Source organism: Dipodomys merriami, unplaced genomic scaffold, assembly GCF_024711535.1.
Source record: "Dipodomys merriami isolate MVZ:Mamm:240054 unplaced genomic scaffold, mDipMer1.0.p SCAF_17, whole genome shotgun sequence".
Lineage (NCBI taxonomy): Eukaryota > Metazoa > Chordata > Mammalia > Rodentia > Heteromyidae > Dipodomys > Dipodomys merriami.
In genome coordinates this window covers 8,385,271-8,407,749 of record NW_027203048.1, presented here as the reverse complement: position 1 = coordinate 8,407,749, position 22,479 = coordinate 8,385,271, and the positions used below count along the sequence as shown (strand labels likewise).

The window sequence follows — 22,479 nt, the reverse complement described above, 5'->3', positions numbered from 1 at the left end:
GGATCCTGACGTCCCCTTCGGCCTTCTGCCGGCCTTAGCTTGCACCCCCTGCAGGTAATGAGGTGAGAGAAGGGCACCAGATGCTCTCCTCATCTGTGTTTCTTCTCCGGCTCAAACAGGAAACTCGGCCTCTCGGCTGGGGTCACCCTGGCACAGATCAGCAATGGTGGAGCTGCTCTTCGTGTGCTTCCTGTACCTCCCTGTTTGTGAAGCCCTGGAGGTGGATGGCCTTCAAACTCATAATCCTGTCCTGGGGCTTTTTTTTTCTTTTTTGCCAGTCCTGGGGCTTGAACTCAAGGCCTACGCGCTGTCCCTCAGCTTCTTTTTGCTCAAGGCTAGCACTGTACCACTTGAGCCACAGCACCACTTCTGGTTTTTTTTTTCTGTTTATGTGATACTGAGGAATTGAACCCAGGACTTCATGCATTCTAGGCAGCACTCTACCACTAAGCTACATTCTCAGCCTCTGCCCTGGGATGTTCTAGCTGTGCTATCTTGAAGATGTAGTTATCCTCTCTCTGCTTCCATTTCTTCTTCTGTTAAATGGATAACAGTAGCTGCTACTGTAAGTAGATGCATGAACAAATCATGCACTGGGAAGAGCATTAAATACTATGATTAGAAAGTTGTGGATGGGGCTGGGAAGGTGGCTCAGTGGTAGAGCACTTGCCTTGCATGCATGAGGCCTTGGGTTCGATTCCCCAGCACCACATAAGCAAAAAGAAAAAAAGGCAGAAGTGGCGCTATGACTCAAGTGGTAGAGCACTAGCCTTGAGCTGTAGAGCTGAGGCCCAGGCCCAGAGTTCAGGCCCCACACTGGACCCCCCCCCCAAAAAAAGAAAGTTGTGGTGCCAGCTAGATGCCAATGGTTTATGCCTATAATCTTAGCTATACAAAAGCTGAGATCTACAGAATCACAGTTTGAAGCTAGCCTTAGCAGAAAAGCCCTTAAGAGTTTTATCTCCAATTAATCAGCAAAATGCCAGTCTGGAGGTGTGGCTCAAGTGGTAGCTCTCCAACCATGAGCAAACAAAGCCAAGTAAGAGAGGCCCTTGGTGTGAGCCCTGGGACCTGGCACCAAAAAAAAAAAAAGCTGTTTTAGTGCCTACCACCTCTTCTCCTGCCCCATTGCAGTCACACCAATGAGGAAAGGTTTTGTGGCCAATCTGTGAAGTGAATGAGTCTGCTGCAGTCACGAGCTGATTATGAGACAGACAGGATGGGGTGGAAAGCCTGGCCTTTGCGTGGGATGAACCTGCGCTTGTACCTGGCTTCACCTCTTACTAGCTGTCACCTTGGGCAGCTGTGTGATCTCTCCTGTACCTCTATTGGGTCATCTGGGAAATGGGGACAAAAATAGTACCCACTTCAAAGTGTGGGGTGAAGTGTTGAGGATTCACAAGATGGGGACACTGAGGCTCTGCTCACAGGCGGGTGCATTTCCAGATCTTAGCAGGTACCAGTCCCTGTGTGAGTAACAGCCATTTGAGGCACTCCAGGAAGCCGAAAAAAGCAGAGAATCTGTGGGAGGATGAGTCACAGACTAATAATCGTTAAATTTTATTGAGTGTTTTCTCTGTGCCAGGCTCTCTCGTAAGCATTTTTAATAATTCCATTTTGATACTTACCACAACTCCCTAAGGCTAATAGTAGCATTCCCCCATTTTACAGCTGAGAAAAATGAGGCACAGTTGTGCTTTAGGAGGACTTTTGGCAGTCAGGCCAGTGGCACAGGATGGTTTCCAGGAATGGGATAAGAAGATGAGATCTGGGCTGGGAAGGTGGCTCAGTGGTAGAGTGCTTGCCTTGCATGCCTGAGGCCCTGGGTTCGATTCCTCAGCACCACATAAACAGAAAAAGCCGGAAGTGGCGCTGTGGCTCAAGCGGTAGAGCGCTCGCCTTGAGCTGAAGAGCTGAGGGACAGTGCCTAGGCCCAGAGTTCAGGCCCACGACCGGCATAAAAAAAAAAAAAAAGAAGATGAGATCTGAAGATCACAGGTTTGAAGCCAACCCAGGCAGGGAAGCTTATAAGACTCTTATCTCATTTAACTACCAAAAAATGCTGCTAGTGAGCTGGGTGCCAGTGGCTCATACCTGTAATCCCAGCTACTCAGGTGGCTGAGATATGACGATCATGGTTCAAAGCTACCCTGAGCCAGAAAGTCAGTGAGACTCTTCAGTAAACCACCAGAAAACCAGAACCGGCACTGTGGCTCAAGTGGTAGAGTGCTAGCCTTGAGCTGAAGAGCTGAGGGATAGTGCCCAAGCCCAGAGTTCAAGCCCTACAATGATTTAAAAAAATGCTATTAGTGGAGGTATGGCTCAATTGGTAGAGAACTAGCTTTGAGCAAAATTGCTAAGGAACAGCTCCCAGGTCCTGAGTTCTAGCCCTAGGATCTACATGCACACATAAACACTGATTGGTTCTGCTAGGTCACATGCTTACCATGTGTGGGAGGGTGTTGCTGAGGGCTGAGATCAGTGGGAGCACAACTCTCCAGAGAGGCCCCTCACCCGCACTTCACCTAGAGGACTGGAGATCAGGAGGTGGACGGAGGCTCTGGGGTGAGGATATTACGATTGTTTTGGTGACTGGTGGACTTATTATGGACAAGGATGATGACGTGCAAGGTGAGGCTATGACAGGATAACCTAGATGGCTATATTTGGAGCAAAGGAGGAGCTGAGACTTGAGGTGGTCTCCCCAGGGCCTAGAAAGGAAGGTGGGGATGGCATTGGGGACAGTGGCCAGGGACCCAGCTCTGGATAGGAAGGTCTTGAGGCTCCAGAAGGAGGTTTGACTTGGGGTGGGGAGGGTTGGCCTGAGGTGGGGTTGAGGGAGTCCATTGTGGTGGGGGACTGGCTGGGCTTGGAGGGAGGGATGCACTTGGAGCACTGAATATTTCCTGAGCGGCATGGTGGCAGAGAAGGAGGTACCGCCCTTATAGCTGCTGATGGAACTCCAAGGGTGTGAGGAGTGGATGGTGACACTGTGGATCTGACGGTTTCACAGAAGGGGGAATGGCTGTAGCTATCCTCATTTCTAGAGGAGGAAGTGGAAGCCAAACACTGCCGAAGGCTGCAGCGGGATATAAACCTTTTTTCCCTATGCCATTCCCTCTAAGAAGTCAAAAGTCCTAAAATCTAACAAAATTCAGAAGCTGCTTCTTGCTTCCGCCTCTTCCCGGGGGCAGCCACCCTCAGTCCTCATAACTGTTTCTTCTAGGAACTTTGCATCCCCATCTTTTGGACCCCTTTCTGTAGACGTGTTTCACTGGTTTCCTGTTTAGTAGATTCTTACATGGCCAGCCTTTTGACTCCCCAGCCATCCTCCTAAGTAGTTTTGATGGTCAGCTTACTACTAAGAGCACCCTTCTAATAGTCTTTCAAAAATGGTAATGACTTAGGTAACTATAGCCCCTCTGCACATCACCTGTATAGTAACAATAATTTTTATAGTAATAATTTTTCATGTTGATGCAAGGTGCCAGCGGCTCATACCTGTAATTGTAGCTACTCGGAAAGCTGGGATCTGAGGACTGTGAGTCCATGAGATTCTTATCTCCAGTTAACCACCAAAAAGCTAGAAGTGGAGCTGTGGCTCAATTGGTAGAGTGCTAGCCTTGAGTAAGATCAGGGGTAGCGCCCAAGCCCTTAATTTGAACCCCAGGACTAGCACATACATGCAACTGTGCAACATGCACAGGCGTGCGCACATACACACATGCTGGTACATGTATTTGTATTTGTATATAAGTAAATAATAGGCAGGATAATGGCCTCTCATTAATGGCTACATCATAATCCCCTGAAGCTGTGAATATATGACTTTATATGGCCAAAGGGACTTTGTAGACGTGATTAGATTAAGAACAGGGGGGTGAGATTATCCTGGATTATCTGGGAGGGCTATGTAACCACAAGAGTCCCTAGAAGTCAAAGAGGAAGGCCAGAGTCAGAGACAACCGAAGCTGAGAGAGAGAGTGACTTAATGGCCTCACTGCCTTTGGAGTTGGAAGCGGCCATGAGCCAAGAACAGAGGCAGCTTATAGAAGCCAGAAAAGGCAAGAAATTGGAAGAATGCAACCTTGATATGAGCCTAGTGAAGCAAACCACTATCATCTCCAACTTGCCGAATTGCAAGATAACAAATCTGGTTTGCAAGTCATTGATTTTGTGGTTCATAGAAATTTTTTATATGTGTGTATACACATAGATGCTTGCATACATATGTATGTACACATTTACATTTGTTACACCAATGATGTGTTTACACCGTTACAGCTGAGTCTTCTAGTATACTGTGATAGTTTGGTAGTTTCTTTTCACTTTTTTCCTGAAGTGTGCCTTGTTTTCTCTGTACCTATTGCTAATTCCTTCTGCCCCACTTACTGCCATTTGGGACAGTCACAGAAGGTGACAACGTTTCAGTTCCACTATTTGAGTCATGTGTTTTCTTTCGTTGGGGTGCCCTGCTTTCTAGGAGTGTGGCAAGTTGTAAATGATGTTCTATGAGTTTGTTCCTTGCCTGCTGGTTGAATACTCTGCTTTCTGGCTATTATGTCTCTTCCTCTTAGGGGCTAAGTTCAACCCATTACTTGGAGCACATCCTGAAGACAGATGTCCTTCAATAGCCATTCTGCAACTGGATTTAGATAGCAGCGTAAGCGGTCACATTGCATGGCAATGGTGACAGCTGACACCTGAGTCTGGAGTCACACTGTCTAGGTGAGCAGTGTGCCTAGAGCCCCTCTGGAGCTTTCTCTTTTTCCTCGCTACCTCTTCTGCTGGTTCTCCTGGGTCTTGGAGGACATCTTCCCTGCTTTCTGACAGCAGGGCACAAGACCTCGCACATGTGTTTTCCTTCTGCTCTCCCACTCCATGACCAAAAGAAAAAAAAGAAAGAAGACTAATCAGAGAATTCAAGTTTGTTTAGTTCCTTAAGAACTTTTTTTTCCATGTATATATGCCATATATATGCCAGTCCTGGGGCTTGAACTTAGGGCCTGGACACTGCCCTGGAGCCTTTGGGCTCAATGCTATTGCTCTACCACTTTGAGCCACAGTGCTATTTCCAGCTTTTTGGTACTAATTGGAAACAAGTCTCATGGACTTTCTTGCCTGGGCTGGCTTTGAACCATAGTCCTCAGATCTCAACCTCCTGAGTAGCTAGGATTACAGGTGTGAGCCACTGACACCTGGCAATTTCTTGAGAATTTTGAGGGTACTGGTCTTTGGTCTTCTTGTTTGCAAGGTTGGTATGAAGCCATTCGGATTCCTGATTATTCTTACATCATTTTCCTCCCCTCTTCTCTGGAAGCAGCTATAACCTTTTGTTTATCTAAGTATTCTGAAATTTCACAGCGCTATTCCTGGTGTAAGGTGCTCTCATCAATGGGGCTGAACAGTTTTTCAGTCAGGCAACTTATGGCTGTCAGTTTTGGAAAGTTCTCTGTAATTGTTTCATTGGTAATTTTTTCCCATCTGTTGTTCTTCCTATAACACCTATGCAGATGGGCAAGCCTATACCTGTTACCCAGCTTGTCTCTGTCATCTTCCAATCCTCAGGTAACTGCTAGGCTACTTTTTCTTTTCTTTTTTTCTTTTTTTTTTGCAAGTCCTGAGGCTTGAACTCAGGGCCTGGGCACTGTCCCTGAGCTTCTTTTTGCTCAAGGCTAGCACTCTACCACTTGAGGCACAACAGCTTTTTCTGTTTATGTGATACTGAGGAATCGAACCCAGAGCTTCATGCATGCTAGGCAAGCACTCTACCACTAAGCCACACTCCCATCCCATACTCTTTACTTTTAAGAGGTCAACGTTTTATATGTGATGTTTATTTTTCTATGTGTAATGTTTCACTTAATGTCCTCTAGGCTCTTCAGGTTGCTGCAGGTGACAATATTTAATTTTTTATGACTGAGTAATATTCTGTTGTGTGTATGTGTGTATATATATATATAAATTCATATATATATATATATATATATATATATATATATATATAAATTCATCCTTGATAGGTTGATTCCTTACCTTAGCTATTAAGGTTAGGACTCCAATAATCAGCACTAATAATAATCTGGGAATGCAGATGTCTCTTGGGCATGTTGATTTCCTTTGATAGTGAAACTTCTGAATCATCCCATAGCTCTTTGGTTTTTTTTGGGGGGGTTGTCATGGGGCCTGAACTCTGGGCCTGGGCACTGTCCCTTAGCTCTTCAGCTCAAGGCTAGCACTCTACCACTTGAGCCATAGCACCACTTCTGGCTTTTTTCTTTTTGCTTATGTGGTACTGAGGAATCGAACCCAGGGCCTCATGCATGCAAGGCAAGCGCTCTACCACTGAGCCACCTTCCCAACTCTCATCCCATAGTTCTGTTGCCAGTTGTCCAATGAGTTTGGTACTTCTACTAGCATGACTTTTATTTCTAAAAAATTGTTCTCTGACTATTCTTGTTTCATATCATCGTATTTTTGTTCCGTTGACATGCTATCACATTCTCTGTGCATGAAGTCTGTTACCTCCTGTTCTTTTTGTTGTTATGTTTTGTTTGGGTTTGATTTGATTTGGGTTTGGTTTGTTTGTTCGGGTCTGTATTTTCCAAGTTAGAGGCTTTCCTTGAATGTGTAGTTGTCCTTACTTGTTCTTTTTGGGTTAAGAACGAGGAACTAAGGCTGGTAGTGTTCTGTGGTACAAGTTGAGTCCCTGAGTTCAAACCTTAGTATTATGGGGAAAGAAAACCACAAACAAGCAAACAAACAAACAACCCAGAAAACAAAAAGACTAGGGGCTGTCTAGACGTGGTGGTGAATGTCTGTAATCCCAGCACCTGGGACATGGAGGTAGAAAGGTTGAGAGACTGAGGCCCACATGGTGGGACCCTGCCTCAAAATGAAAGAAAAGAACAAGGAGTAAAAGCTGATCGGAAGCTCTGTACATTGGGGGCTTGTCAACTTTCAGACCCACATTGGTGGACCTGAGCAAACCTTTTGGGTATTGGTGTCAGTGTTGGCATCCGTAGGCCTTTCTTCTTGGACTGCTGAGACTCTCTAGAAAGGTGGCAGGGTCTGGCTCCCACTGTCCTCCAGCCCAGCGGGAGCCTGTCTGCTCTCTGCCGTGCCAGGTCACTGCCATCTCCTATTTTCTGCCCCCAAGGCAATAGGAACCTCCGGGAAGGTAGGTTCGGCATCACTTTCTTCATCAGCATTTTTGTTTTCACACAGGCATCCTCTCCACCCCTAGGCCAGAGTATCTGGTGCTGTGGCAGGCACCAGGTTGGAAATTGGCTTTCACACTCTTATCTCAAATGGGGCTGTTCATCGTCAACCTTCCACATCCCCAAATCATCCTCACAGTGACCCTTCTTCTGTCCTGCCCAATCTTGTGATCTTACATCTGCTGAAATATTTGCTGCTGGGTTAGGAACGTGGTAAAATGCAGTACATGGTCGATCCCAGCTCATGTCCACAATAGGTGTTTTGTTTTGTTTTGGGATGCTGAGGATAGAAATTAAGGCCACCGAGCTACACCCCAGCCCTCCACAGCACCTTCATAAGCAACGTAGCAATGATGCTTTCCATATTGGTGATGATGCAAGACATTTTCATGATGGTATCCTTTAAGCATTTGTACATCGTTGTTCTAAACATCATGAAAAAGCTTCAGGCAGGAAAAATAAAAAACGCTGGTCAGAACGGTAGGGTTCTTGGTGAAGATCTTTTGTGGTGGTGGATTTCGTGTCCTTGCCTTCAGCCTGAGTAAGGAGGGTTCTCTTGTGCTGAGGTCAGCAGGGCCATAAGACATGGTGGGCGTCTGCTGCTGGCTTGAGGCAGTGACCCAGGTACAGGCTTCTTCCCGTGGCCCATTCCCTGGGAGAATAATGGGACTCTCAAGGCGGGTAGGGCCAGTCTGTGTCCAGGCCTGGTACTTCAGCCACCGGATGAGGCCTGTAGAGTTGAATGGCCTCACCTGGCCACATACTGGATGGTTTTAGTTGCTGCTGAGCAATTTTGAGGGCCACTTACACTGCTGAACCATTGGGCAACACAAAGGGAGCAGGATTGACCCAGATCAGCTGTTTTCTGTATGGACACTGTATATAGTTTGGATATCAGGGGCCTGGGAGGAGGAAGACACATTTCCCCTTTCCCTTCCGGGGCGTCTGCCTTCAAGGTCAATGCCCTGAGTTGTTCTGTTACTTGTGCCAGCTTCCTGCCTCTCCCACGGCTCCTCTCAGCGCTGCTGCTGGGGCAGAGGAGGTGCCCCAGGTGTCTCTGGACCTCCAACTCCTACTGCTTACTTTTGTGCCTGGTGTCCTCTTCTGGGGCCCCTGAAGGAACCCTGCTTTGTCTGCCTATCACCCTCACACATACCTTGGCTGTCTGGCATACCCCCTCTCCCAGGCCTGTGGGCTCTCTGCAGTGTGCCGGATCAGAGCTAGAAGATTAGAGCTAGAATGTGGAGATCAGCCAGCCTGGCTCTCCTCAAGTACGGATGAGGAACCAGAGGACCAGAGAAGGCCATCAGGGCCCAAACTCTAATCCGCTGGCTCTGTGTTGAATGTTGTTTCCAACCAGTCTGCTTTGGTCGGCTTCTACCTCCTGAAGGCTTTGATTTGGGATGACTGCAGATGATTGTTATCACAATTAGGGGCTGGACTCCGAGGAGAAATTACTGCCCAAGAGTGGACGAAGCCATCTGGAGCTCTGGGTGGACGAGTTCTCTGGTGGGTTCAGGAGGGTGGTTTCTGTGGAATGGTGTGAGTGGGGCGGGGCACTTAGCTTCTGAGTGAACCATGCCTTAAAAGCTTCAGGGTCAAGAAGTCAAGTTGACTCCTTGGACAGGCCCTAACCATTTGAGCCTTAGGCTCTAGCTATAAACTAGGAAAGCAGCAGAAGTGTGTCATGCGCTCTCACAGTATCTGCCATGGAGCCTCTCACTGTGTGTCCACCCTCTCAGGTACTGGACGACCTGCCTGCATTAAGCCCAGCCTGAGGCCATACAGAGGGGTGTGGGAAATAAGACGCAGCATATCTGGGGCCTTCTCTGGGGGCAGTTGTAAGGCTCCAAGTCTTCGAGCCAGACTGGGGTTTTCATTTCTGGGTTCTTCCTATCTTGGCCCTCAGGATGTCCCGCCTAGCAAAGGTTCAGCCTGGCTTTTCCCAGAGCAGAACCAGTGCGGGGCACCTACCCCCCCCCCCCACTGGGTTGGTGCTGGGGAGGGCCTACCCTGTGCCGTCTCCAGGCTCCTGGTTTTCCAGGGAGCCCTAGCTGGCGGGGGGAAGGGAGGAAAAGCCCAGGAGGGAGGGGAGCAGGGAAGCAGAAAGGGGGAACTGGAAGGGGATGGGCGGGCGGTTGTGGGTGGGCCTGATCCAGCTGCCTCCTGCTTTCCTGCCTCTGCCAATCCCCTCCCAGGCAGGCTCACACTCAGGCAGGGGCTTGGCGCTCTCCCTGGGGGTGGGATCTGGAGAACTGCCTGCTGGGGGGGGGTGATACAGCAACCCCCCCTCCAGTCATGGCTGGAGGCACAGGCTTTGTGATTTCACTGGCTTGGCCCCCACCTGGAGCAGAGAAGAAGAAAAGCCCCTAAAATTCAGCTAGGCGGTTTTGTGGGGGACCTACTCAGGCCCAACAGTTCTGAAGGGGAATGAAGTCATTTCTGGGGTTGGGGACAGCAGGGCTGGCCTCCTTCTTCAACATCCCAGCCCCCCACCCTCTGCCAGGGCCCTGGAGCCCAGCAAAGGGGCTGATGCCCAGGGCCACCTGGGTTCTGGCCTCTGCCGCTGCGTTGCAGGGCCCAGGCTCTGGTCCTAAAAGCAAGGTGACATTCATTTCACTACATCCTGTGACTGCGGCTCACTTCCTCCACGTGGCAGGAGTGCTGTGGGGGTGGGGGGTCGGGTGAGGACAGACTAGAAGGAAAATGTAGTTGGGCTGGGGGCCTCTGGGGGAGGCTGGGGTTTCCCAGGGGCCGGCTGGGGCGGGAGGGAGGGTGTGGGAAGTGTTCAAAGGGAAGAACAGCCGTGAATGAAGAGAAGGGAGGAGCAGGAGGAGGCTGGAAGTCCCAGAAGCGGCCCCCACCTCGCCACAGCACTTGGAGGCTCTGGGGACGGTCATCGCCTCCAGCTGTGCCTGCCTCAGTCTCCCGCTCCCTGGTGAGACTGGGAGGAGGAGAGAGGTCAGAGAGAAGGCCCTCCCTGGCCTGTCTGGTCCTGGGGACTCACCCCCTGGAGGGACCTGGGTCAGGGAGGCCCTGGGTCCTGGGCTCCACGCTACTGACCAGCTTTTCTTCCTCACAGGTGGAGCCACTGGGGAGCCCAAACCCCCACACAGACGAGGCAGCAGCTCACCAGAGGGCTTGACACGGGGATCTATGTTTCAGTTTTAACTCTTGCTTACAAAGACCACGATAATTCCTTCCCCGAAGCTTAGCAGCCTCTCCACCCCGCAAAGCCCCAGCCTGCCTCCCACCGCCCAGCTGCCCGCCATGCCCTCCGGCGGCCCCAGCGACACCAGCAGCTCCGCTGCCGAGCGAGAGGAAGACAGAAAGGTGAGTAGCACATCACTCATCTCTTCCGGGACCCTGTGGTGAGAGTCACGGGGGGGGGGGTCCCACTCTTACAATGAGGGGGAGGCTGGCACATCATTCTGCCCTCACTCCAAGCTGGTGGAATGCCTCTGGCTTCTTGACTTTGGTGACAGAGAAGCAGAGACCTAGAGATGGTAAACTCTGGTGGTGGAACAGGAATTTGAGCCAAGAGGTCCAGCTCCAGGACCCTGACTCAAACTACCTTGGTGTTTGTTGGCACAGGCTGGACCCTGGGTCTGTGCAGATGGGAGGGGTCGGCCTTCTTTGTTTCAGCGCTGCCTCTGTCTCCCTGCTGTTCAGGTAGCTTCCTGGGGTGCTAAAGCCATGCAGTGATCGGCCCATCACACACACACACACACACACACACACACACACATACACACGCGTGCGCACGCACACACACACACCCCTGGGGTGCTAAAGCCATGCAGTGATCGGCCCATCTCACACACACACACACACACACACACACGCACACACACACACGCACACACACACACACACACAGCTACCTGCTGCTTTTGGTGCTTAGGGCCAGGCCACAGGCACTGGGGGCCCTTGGAGAGGGTGACACTCCGCCCTCCGCTCCAGGCTCCCAGAGACCTCTGCATCATCTTTGATGCCCCCTTGAGAAGTGAGCTCTTCACCCTTCAGCCAAACTTCTAATTGGGCTTACGTCCCTCAAAAGGGATTTTATCAGATGGTGGGAATCCCTTTAGGTCCCTAAATGCTACCTGAGGACCTTCCAAGCTAGGACCACCCATAGGGAGAGCTGCCTCTAACTCCAGCACTTGGACTCTGTTTCCCTCTGAAGGAGGAGTCAGCTCCCACGGAAGCTGTGACAGCACTCTCTGCAGTCCCTGTCTCCCCACCCCAGCCCTGGGAGGGGTGAGGTACTGCCTTGTCTGGGAGAGCAGAGCCTGTTCATGAGACCAGGGTGTTCAGCAGACACCAGGGCCCTGAGTGCTGTGGCGCCCCACTCCATGCCACGGACCTTACGGCACGGCCCTTAGAAGCCCTCCAGATGCTCAGCTTCTTTCCCAGCCCGCTCCTTCTTGGAGCAGGTCTCTGTGTTCTGGGTACCTTCCACCCATTGTTCCATTTGTCTTGGGAACACCCTGAGACAAATGGGGTAAGACAGATGGCCCTGGTTTTCAGCAGGGGACTCAAAGCACAGCCACACAGTGGTAGATACAGACAAGAGCCTCCCTCACCTCCTGGATCTGAGCCCTTCCCCAGGTCCCGTGTGGAGTCCTACTGTGAATGGCCACCCATCCCAGGTGTGCACAGAGTCCAGCCTGTGAGGGAGGGTGAGGAGCGGACACAGTGGGCAGAGCACGCTGAGCACCCTGTGCCTGGGCCCTGGTCCAGGATGCCTACGGCTCCAAGTCTGCCTCCTTCTTTCTGTCCAGGTTAGCCCACAGGTTTTCTGGGCTGCTCTTGGCTCAGGACTTGATCAGGGAGAGACTCAGACCTGGGGCTACCATGCCCAGGACATCTGCAGCTTCTTGTGTGTCTGGTGGTACCTGAGGCCATAGTGATTTCCCTTCCTTCCTGGCTTTGTTTCCCTGTACGACTGGTTTTCTCTGGATCTTCCCTACCTAGAGTCCCACATCCCTACTGGTGCTACCCACCGTCACCTTGTCACACTGGTGGTTACTAGTCGGCCATTCCCATAGCTGGGACAAACTCCCCGCTCCGTGACTGCACTGTGACACCCCCTCCACCAGCAACAGGTCAGGCTCTGGATTGTGAGAGTCAGAGTAGAGAAGGAGCACTGCACAAGGATGCAGAAGGCCCAGGCCCCAAGCCCAAGGAAACTTCTTTCTGGAAATGTAACTTCAGGCCATCTGGGCTGTGTTTGCTCAGCTGGAAAATGGGAAGAGTAACTCTAGCCTTGCCTGTTGTACAGGCGGCAGTGCAGGTCAGATGAGGTCACAGGCATGGACTCACGGGCATAGAAGTGCCCTGCAGACAGCAAAGTCTGGTCCAATTATGAGGGATTACGACTACTATTATTATCTACCCATAGTAACTGCTCTGGCTCAAGGGGCAACAAACACACACCCAGCCCAGATCCCAGAGCTGATAGCGTATATTCGTGTTGGAAGAGGTGGTGATGCCAGGACCAGGGCCAGCAGGCCTCCTCCCCAGCCACCCACACCCGTAGTGTGCATGTTGGCTCACCTGATACACCTCTAGCACCCTAGTCTGTTTCCAGTAGTACCAGGGAGCTGCCCTGCAATCAATGAAAGCCAGGCCTGGGGCAGGGACACTACCTAGCTGCAGACAGGGCAGGCAGAGGACAGTGCAGCCTAGGAAGCTACAGGGGGAACTGGCACAAAGGAGCTGTCTGATGAGTCCCAGGGTAGGGATGTAGTTACCTGCTGGCGACACTAGCTCACCTTACCTGCTCTTCTAGCCTTGCCCTGTAGGCTCTGGGCCCCAGTTGAGGCTGGGCTGTTTCTGGTGGCCCTTGGCCTGATTTCTCTGGGAAAGCCCTTTCCTCACTGCACTTGGGATTACGGCTTGCAGTGGATCAGTGGTGATCAAGTGTGATCCTCAGCCCAGCCACATCCATAACTGAGAAGGCATTGGAACTGTGAAACTCAGGACTGTGTGCCTTTTTGTTTGTTTGTTTTTTAGGTAGGGTCTTACTCTGAAGCCTAGACTGGCCTTGAATTTGCAGCCTTCCTGCCTGGGCATCTACAGGCATGTGACATCACACCCTGCTGGAGCCATATCTTGAGCAGCTCCCAGGGGATTCTGTCACTGGTAACCCCAGTGACCACTGATGGGGGGGAGGGGATATTGTCACTCTTTCCTTGCTGTGAAACCCTAGAGCTCAGGAAGGACTCCATAGATAGTATAGAGAGGAAAATGGAGTGGTTCAAACCTCTGCATGGAGCCAGGGTCAGGAAGGTGGGGTACAAAGATCAGAATAGGTAGGGGTGATCTGTGGGTGAGGGTGCCTAGCAACAGCCCCTCCCTCCTGCCATTCATGTAGCTGACAGGACAGCACAGCATGGGGAGGCTGAGTGCTGGGGCTGAGGCTGGGGCTGGGGCTGGACCAGGCAGGTGGTACACGTGGCCATGGCAGAGGAAGGGTACGCTGGGAGGTAAACACTTACAGAGGGAATGGAGGAGGGACCAAGAGCCTCAGGCGACATCCCCTCCCCCATCTCAATGATTCCCTTTCCTCTGGCCTTGGAAACAATGGTCAAGATGGCATTCATTGAACACTGTCTGTTGGACATTATATACATATTATTTTATGAACTCTTCCAATTAAGGTCCTGGTGTTTTTCATTGTTCTTTCTTAGTAAGGACGAAACCAAAGCTTAGAGAGGTTAAGGCACTTGCCTGAAGTCACAGAGCCAGTAGGTGGTAGTGTAAGGGTTGAACCCTAGGCAGATTGTACTATTGGCTTCTGTGTTCTTTAGTCTGTCTCCCACATGAAGAGGAATGGAGTAAAGAGCCCTCCCAGTATGATGCTCTGTGGGCCTGCTCGTGTTTCCCCAGCTGCACGTTTACAAGTGTTTATTTAGACAAAAGCTGAGGTGGTTGAAAGCCTGGTCCTCTGTAACAGTGCTCTTGCCCCAGGATGGATGCTGAGGACACTTCATCCCAGCATGACCACTGCAGATGTACACACACACACACACACACACACACACACACACACACACACACACACACACACACACACTTCATCCCAGCATGACCACTGCAGATGTACACACACACACACACACACACACACACACACACACTTCATCCCAGCATGACCACTGCAGATGTACACACACACACACACACACACACACACACACACACACACTCTAGACCGATCGATCTCTTCAGTGAAGGCACTACAGTGGACATGGCTTCTTGCCCTTCCTCCCTCCTTCTTCGACACATTGCTTCTTTTTTCTTCTCTTCCTCCCTCCATCCCTCCCTTCCTTTTTTCAGATTTAGATGCCTTTCCATACACATGGCTCATAATAGGGCTCCACAAATCTGCTGGAGGAACTGAATGACTTTCCTAGGAGATCTAGTAAAGGATAGGCTGGGGCGGGGGGGGGGGGGGGGGGGGGAGCTTTCACATAGCCCTGTGCTTCAGCAGAGAGATTTGTGCTGGCCAGTGTGTGTGTGTGTGTGTGTGTGTGTGTGTGTGTGTGTGTGTGTGTGTGTGTAAGTGTATGTCTGCGTATATGTACTCTGTGCCTCTGGCCAGGCCTGGGTCCCTTCCCTTTCCCTCCCTCCCTTCCCCTCCCCTTCCTTCCCTTCCCCTTTGCTCTACCCTCCAAACCCAGCCCAGAGGCCTGGCAAGTGCTGGTCTCCCTTGAGCTCTGAGTACTTCCTCTGTGCTGGCCCATAAGCTCAAGGGCATCCTTGGATGAGTTCCTCACAGGATTCAGGAACATATAACATTCCAGGGAGCACTCTGCCTACTGCACTCACATGTCCCCACATGGGCACTTAGCACTGGCTAGTCACTGTAGAATCATTTAAAGAGAATCCTTTTTTCTTTCTTTCTTTCTTTCTTTCTTTCTTTCTTTCTTTCTTTCTTTCTTTCTTTCTTTCTTTCTTTTCTTTTCTTTTCTTTTCTTTTCTTTTTTTTTTGTCGATGTGGGTCTTGAACTCTGGGCCTGGGCGCTATCCCTCAGCTCTTCAGCTCAAGGCTAGTGCTCTATTACTTGAGCCACAGCACCACTTCCGGTTTTCTGAGTGGTTTATTGGAGATAACAGTCTCATGGACTTTTGTGCTTGGGCTGGCTTTGAACTGTGATCTTCAGATCTCAGCCTCCTGAGTAGCTAGGATTACAGGCGTGAGCCACTGATGCCGGCTAAAGAGAATCCTTTAAAGGACATTTGAGAAGTTACAGAGGAAGTGCTTCTCCCTGTGCACTCTGGGAGCACAGAGCACACAGTGGCAGGGCAGCTGACAGGCGCTCAGGCATGCCCAGCCCACCCAAGCTGACCCAGACCATGGCTTTGGGGCTTCAGATTGTTGGAAACTCTCTCAGTTAGATGTTGTTTTGTCGTCAGATGTCAAGTGCAGTTAGCCATGCAGTCAATATGGTCTTGGGTGCGGTCAGCTGGGCTCTGGAGACAGACCTGCCTTTGAATCTGCACTCCGGTGACTCAGCAGTGTGAGTGCCCAGCACAGAATGACCCCTGATGGGCCTGAGAGGTTTAAAAGAGATGGTGCTTGTCAGAATTCAGGGATCTGGTATGTAAGAAGTTAGCTGTGTGCTTTATTTTAATAAATGGCCCACCACTTACCTATCTGTCTATCTGCCTGCCTCTCTGCCCACCTACCTTCCTCTGTGCCTGCACCTCTAGGGTCCAGGCCACTGCAGCCCCTCGTATTGCAGGTCTGGGAGAAGCCCAGGGAGGGTGTCCTGGTGTGGTTTGGAGGCCACTTGGAAGCCAGCTGGTAGAGGAAGCTTTTCTCTTCGGTCCTAAGATCCAAGAGGCCTGAGGTCCCTGTGCCCTGTGCTCCTGCTGCAGGCAGGAGCTGTGGGGGCCTCTGAGGGTCTGCATGAGAGGCTAGGGCTGGGACCATTAATCCTGCTCTGAATGGCTGCAGGTTTGAACCTGGCCCAGTGGAGAAGATGGGGGTTTCTTGGAACCACGTCATGGGGTAAGGTGGGGGGTAAAGATAGGAGAGGGGTGGGAAGTTGGACTCAGCTGCTTATAAAGGAGCTGGAGCTGGAGTGGTGTCCTAGACAGTTCGGAAACAGGCCTTTCCTCTCAGGCAGCCCTGAGCTGGGCCCAGGAAGCATGGTCCTGCCCACTAGCTGCCTCTGCGAGAGCCCCAGGGCAATGAGGGGTATTTCCTGTCCACCTTCACATGTGCCAGGCAGAAGGGCTTGCAGAGCAGTGAGCTCCTTTAATGCTCACCTCAATGCAGGAGGTGACTGCTGTCATTATCCCATTTTACAGAGGAGGAACCCGGGCTTAAAGAAGTTGGGAACTTGACTACAGTCGTGTGGCTAGAGAATTTTTTTTTTTTTTTTTTTTTTTTTTGGGGGGGTCGGTCATGGGGCTTGAACTCTGGGCCTGAGCGCTGTCCCTCAGCTCTTCAGCTCAAGGCGAGCGCTCTACCACTTTAGCTACAGCGCCACTTCCGGTTTTCTGGTGGTTTATTGGAGATAAGAGTCTCACGGTCTCTCCTGCCCGGGCTGGCTTTGAACCACGATCCTCAGATCTCAGCCTCCTGAGTAGCTAGGATTACAGGCGTGAACCACCAGCGCCCGGCTTGGCTAGAGAATTTTTATCTACACTCTTCCTCTCTGTGAAGCCAGCAGTGTAGTCAGGGTGGGCTACTGGAGCAGACAGGAGTAGGCTCGGTGCCCAGAGAGCTTGCCGCCCACAGGGCAGTGGGCATGCTCCACACTAGCCCTGAGCATGGCATCAGCTGTAGCTTTTCCACATGTCTCTCCCTCTAGACTAAATTTTGTTTGCTGGCCTTTGTGTCCACTACACAGGAGGTGCTCAGTTGTTTTTTTATGTCCACCCCTGAGCTTGGCCTGGCAGTGGGGATGAGAATCAGCCTGCTGTGCCTTTGTCTTCATTTCAGAAGTGGGTAAGGGCCTGAAAAGGTTGATGGCTCGGCTGGTGAAGGCAGGCCGGAGGCCCTGAGGAGGGCCTGGGGAAGCAGGCCCAACCATTTTCAGTCTTAGTACTTATGAATCATCTGCTGTATGCAAGTATCCAGGCACTGTAAGGGACTCAGAGGGATCATTAAGACCTGGCCCCCCTCCTCCCAAAGTGGGGACTTAGGTGAGGAGAGACAGTGTCCACCATTGATCATATGAAATCAGCCAGTGTTTGCCGAATATTGAATTCTGAAATGAGTAACTGATGAGCTTTGAGAGGTGAGGCCAGAAAAGCAGCAGACTTCCTCAGTGAGTCCTAGAGCTCCTACATCTTCAGCCTCTGCCCCCTGCCTCGCCAGAGCCAGGAAGGGCCTGGATATGCATGTGAATATGTCCACATGTGTCATGTGTGCTTTGTGTGGGTCTCAGCCTGGTGCTCAGACTGCCCAGGTCAGAGCTCTGCTTGCTACAGAAGCCAATTCGTTTCACTGAATTCCACAACCACAGACAGTCCCTGGGAGGCCAGCCAGCCAGCTGGCAAAAGCTGTACATGCTTCTTGTCCCTGGGGGCCCAGGCAAGTGGCTGGCTAGATCCGGCAAGTTCATCCCCTCAACTCACACACCAACTGAGACATCTGCTCAGCGGATGCCAGGTCAGTAGCATCCGGTTTAAGAACTGAAAGGAGCACGTATGTCTTTCTGGATATCTCTGGGTGAGGGCTTGTGAGGAGGAGGGGTAAAGCTGGATCTAGGCACAGCAAGACAAGTGAGTGCATCTGTGTGCATGCACCTTCAGTACATCAGTATGTACCTTCAGCATGCATGGCCTGTGGGCTTAGGTTTTCACTGGGAGCAGCTGTGTGAGCACTTGTGTGTGTATGCTCTAGTGCAGAACATGGCATAGGCTATTATGGTAGCCTTTGGTAGGTTGCAGTGGAAAGAACCATAGGCTTAAAAGATTGAAATTTGGGCTCTGAAGCTTTTCTTCCTGACTATGATTCTGTGAGTCAGATAACCTCTCTGAGCTTCAGATTTCCCGCCTATGTAATGGAAAAATAACACCAGCTCTGCTTTCTGTAAAGCATAAGAATAAAATGGAATAACATATGTGGAAAGGCTTTGCTAATTACCCTGCACTCTACAAATGTGAGAGATTATTATCGTCATAGCCAGCTCATCCGAATGAGAAATTGTGTGTAGCTTAAAATTATCCATCCAGTGAGCTACGCCAAAATGTAGGTCAAATCCTCAGAAGTTTGGAGGGAGGCTGATGGAAACCACTTAATCTTATTGGCCACCAAGAGTGAAGGTGCTTTGAAAGCCATAAAGACTTACATAATGTAAAGTGACAATTACGTTTAAGCTTAAAAGATACATTGTAGGTTTGGCATGGAGATTTATGCCTGTAATCCCAGCACTCAAGAGACTGAGGCAGGAGGATCTCAAGCTGTAGGCCAGGGAGACCATGACAAAAATGAATGAATGAATAAATAAATAAATAGTAGCATATCTTAGTTTTCCTGTTACCAGAGACATAAAGATACAAGTAAAAGCCAGGCACTGGTGATGTACACCTGTAATCCTCAGGAGGCTGAGACCTCAAGAGTATCGGTTCAAATCCAACCTGAGCAGAAAAGTCTGTGAAACTACCTCCAGTTAGCCTACAAATAAAGCTGGACTGGAGGTGTGGCCCAGTGGTAGAGCACCAACTACGGTTGAAAATGCTGAGGCTCTTATGTTTAAGCCCTAGTACTAGTGTGCGTGCACGCATGCACACACACACACACACACACACACACACACACACACACACACACACACACACACAAGTGACCCAGAAACCTGAATGTTCATAGCTTGTGGATTTGTGTGTGTGTGCCACTTACGTGTATGGACTCAGCTGTGGACTCAGGATACGGCAGTCACTTATCCATGTGTTGTGCTGGCCCCATCAGCCTAGACATTGTGAATGCCATTGTGAAGAAGTCTCTGTTGACTGTGTGTGATGACATATACCTGCAATTTCAGCACTTGGGAGGTAGAGATAGAAGGATTACATGCTTGAGACCAGCCTAAGCTATATAGAGAGGCTCTAAAAGTCTGCCAGTTCCCTCTAGGAGCCCATGGCTTGACCAGCACAATGCTAAAATTGGAATGCTGGGTAGTAGATGCTCCAGAAGGGGTCTGTCAGGTCAGTCTAGGCTGGGGATGCGAGAAGAGTGAAAGGAACCCTAAGAATTAAGGCTGGAAAAGGGAGTCTGCTGAAAGCTCGCTGGGAAGGTGGGCCAGTCGCCTAGGCAGCTGCTTTTACACCCGCTGCAGTGCTGGCCCCTGTGTTGAGAGGAGACACAGGCAATCCAGCCAGACCCTGGGAGCGTCTTGCATCAGGGTTAAGGAGCTGATCTGCATCCTCCTGCAGGTCCCCACGATCCCTTTAGGGAAGGGTTTTAGCTCTGCAGAGTGACATAATCAGTCTTGCATTTTGGAGAGATTAGGGAACCCCAGGGTCCCACATATTTTACCACTGTGGCTCCAGCCAGATGGTGGGATCTGTCTGCACCTTGAGTGATAGCTGCACATGTAAGAAGCAAGCTGGGATTTATGCAAGGCAAGAGGGCTCAGGAGGGTGGGCTTGCCGTGCTTCTGTGAAATGTTCTCGTCAGGATATATGCAGCCAGGAGGAAGTGAGCCATCCTCAAGTGACTGTTACATGTCAGCTTTCAACCTATTACTTCACCTCATTCTTATGCCATTGCTGTAAAGTAGGTATTATTGTCCCCATTTTATGGATGAGGAAAGCAAGACACAGAAAGGTAACAGCTTGAAGTGAGTATTAAGTATACATCAGAACAAAAATCCTAACCTAGCTTTCCCTTTGCCAAACACCTATCTATCATTTCTGCCCCTCTGAAGGGCTGATTAATGCAGTCCCTTCTTGACAGATGAGGAAACCATCCTGGACTCAAATCTGTTCCCACTAAGTGTGTTATTGCTTTCCAGCTGCTCAGGTTACTTGGATCAGATTCTTCTATTTCAGAATATTAGGGATGCCTCCTAATTCAGTGCTACTTGCAGATTTGATCAGCATATTTTACATTCCTCTCCTCAGCCCATCAGCAAAGATACTGAGTAAAACAGGCCCCACGACAGATGCAAGAATGAAACACTTGACATGCCTCTTAGAGCGGCTGAGGGCACAGCCTGGCCCATCTGTTCACTCTGCTGGGCCGATAAGCCCCTAGTCTGCAGCCTGAACTGTAGGCTGGTCCACAGCAGAGCACCCCAGTCACTTTGCCCTGCACTTGTGCTCCATCTTGGAAGAGTGAATGTTGGCACAAGATAACCTGCTTCTGGGCCATGTGGAAAGGGTAGGGTCCAGACCTGAGTGTGAATCTGATCTGGTCTTTCATAGAGACTGGGAGGCCTAAGCATACTTCGCCTTCCACTGAAAGCAAGACTCAGGCCTGGCCCCTGCCCCTCTGTGTGATGCCCCCACATGCTTGGAAGCTGGCATCAGGTGGTCCGTTACCTAGAATTGAATCCTATGAGGAAGAAAAGTGTATGAGAGCCTAGAGCACGCCTGGACAGTGTGTGCCAGTGCAGCGAAGTAGCTAATGACCTGCCAGTGTGGACCAGTTGCCTGTCAGAGACCCCAGAGGCATTTCAGTGAGCCTATGGCAGCCTGGCCTTGTTTGTCCTGAAATGTCAGTGTCTTTTTTTTTTTTTTTTTCTGTGGGTCCTGGAGCTTGAACTCTGGGCTTGGGCACTACCCCTGCACTCTTCAGCTCAAGGCGAATGCTCTACCACTTGAGCCATAGCGCCACTTCCGGGTTTCTAGTTGTTTATTGGAGATAAGAGTCTCACAGACTTTCCTGCCTGGGCTGGCAGGAACTGCGATCCTCAGATCTCTGAGGATCCTCAGAGATCCGAGTAGCTAGGATTACAGGCGTGAGCTACCAGCGCCTGGCTCGTCAAATGTCTTTGTTTTCAAGTAATTGCCTTGTGATGAGTATGGGTTTTGTTGTTGTTTGTGCTGGTCCTGGGACTTGAACTTAAGGCCTAGGAGCTGTCCCTTCATTTTTTTTTTTTTTTTGGTTGTGGGCTTGGGCGCTGTCCCTGCTCTCTTCAGCTCAAGGCAAGTGCTTTACCACTTGAGCCACAGTGCCATTTCTGGTTTTCTAGTGGTTTGTTGGAGATAAGAGTCTCACAGACTTTCCTGCCCAGGCTGGCTTTGAACCTCGATCTTCAGATCTCAACCTCCTGAGTAGCTAGGATTACAGGCATGAGCCACTCAAGGCTAGTGCTTTCCCATTCGAGCCACAGCTTTACTTCCAGATTTTTGCTGATTAAATGGAGAAAAGAATCTCATAGACTTTCCTGCCCAGGCTGGCTTTGAATTATAATCCTCCATTCTCAGCCTCCTGAGTAGCTAGCTACCAGCACCTGGCTGTGACTTGTAGTTTCTTTTTACTGACCAGAGGACCTGATTAGCCTTCACATGTCTGGTGAATTCAGAATAAAAGATAGGAAATCAAATAAATTCTTCATTACAAATTTCTTTGTAATAAGTGAAGTTTGTTAATTCAAATCCCAGAATTTCGGAACAGATAGATCCTTCCAGAATCTATCCAAAGCTCTGGGATTCATTTGTAAACAGAACAGATGAGGGGACAAACCATTTGTTCACCTGAGAGATCTGAGAAGCTGGCAGAATGGACAACTCCATAACATAACTCCGTGAGCATACCTGGTTCCTGCAGTACCTAGTTAGCAGTGATCGAATCTGGCCAAAAGCAAGATTCAGTATGTCTTTGCTGATCCCATCATAGCTTTCCTATGCTGAACTGCCTTGGTAATGTTTCCCTTCCGTGTGATGCAAATGACCCTTTCTTTTCTGTGGTATGTCTGCAGGATCTCTGGAGAGCTCAAGCCAGCAGGCTGGCTCGGCCTATAGCTGGGCCTTCTAGCCCCCATGGTGCTCCTCTGACTTGTCTGACGAGCCTTTTTCCTGAGGCCCTTTGGTACTCACTGTGCTTCCTCACAGGGACAGCCTCCTCCACAGATGGCACAGAGTTCCCCCACCCCCTGTCTTGCTTTCACATCCTTTTTGGCTGGCCTCCTTAAGTGGTCCTCTTCAGACCTTCTCCAGCCCTCTTTCCTCCCTGTCATGCTGCTTTGCACTGCTCAGTGGCAGTGTTCTCAACGGCATCCATGATTACCCCTGGCCAGATCTCTGACCCGGACATCACTGCCTCAGATGACTTTGGACTGTTAGGTAG

The 22,479-nt window shown here is 50.4% G+C and overlaps 1 protein-coding gene across 3 annotated transcripts in view; it reads left to right on the top strand.

The window, feature by feature from the left end:
• The window catches only part of Dnmt3a (DNA methyltransferase 3 alpha), a 116,637-nt gene that overhangs the window by 20,717 nt on the left and 73,441 nt on the right, over nt 1-22,479 (top strand). For 2 of the 3 annotated variants that reach the window (XM_070025150.1, XM_070025149.1), the window contains exon 2: nt 10,303-10,553. In XM_070025150.1, the coding sequence (XP_069881251.1) occupies nt 10,491-10,553 (63 nt within the window). In that variant the 5' untranslated portion in view covers nt 10,303-10,490. Of the gene's footprint in view, nt 1-10,142; nt 10,159-10,302; nt 10,554-22,479 lie in introns of those variants that run through there. The other variant, XM_070025151.1, reaches the window with a different exon arrangement.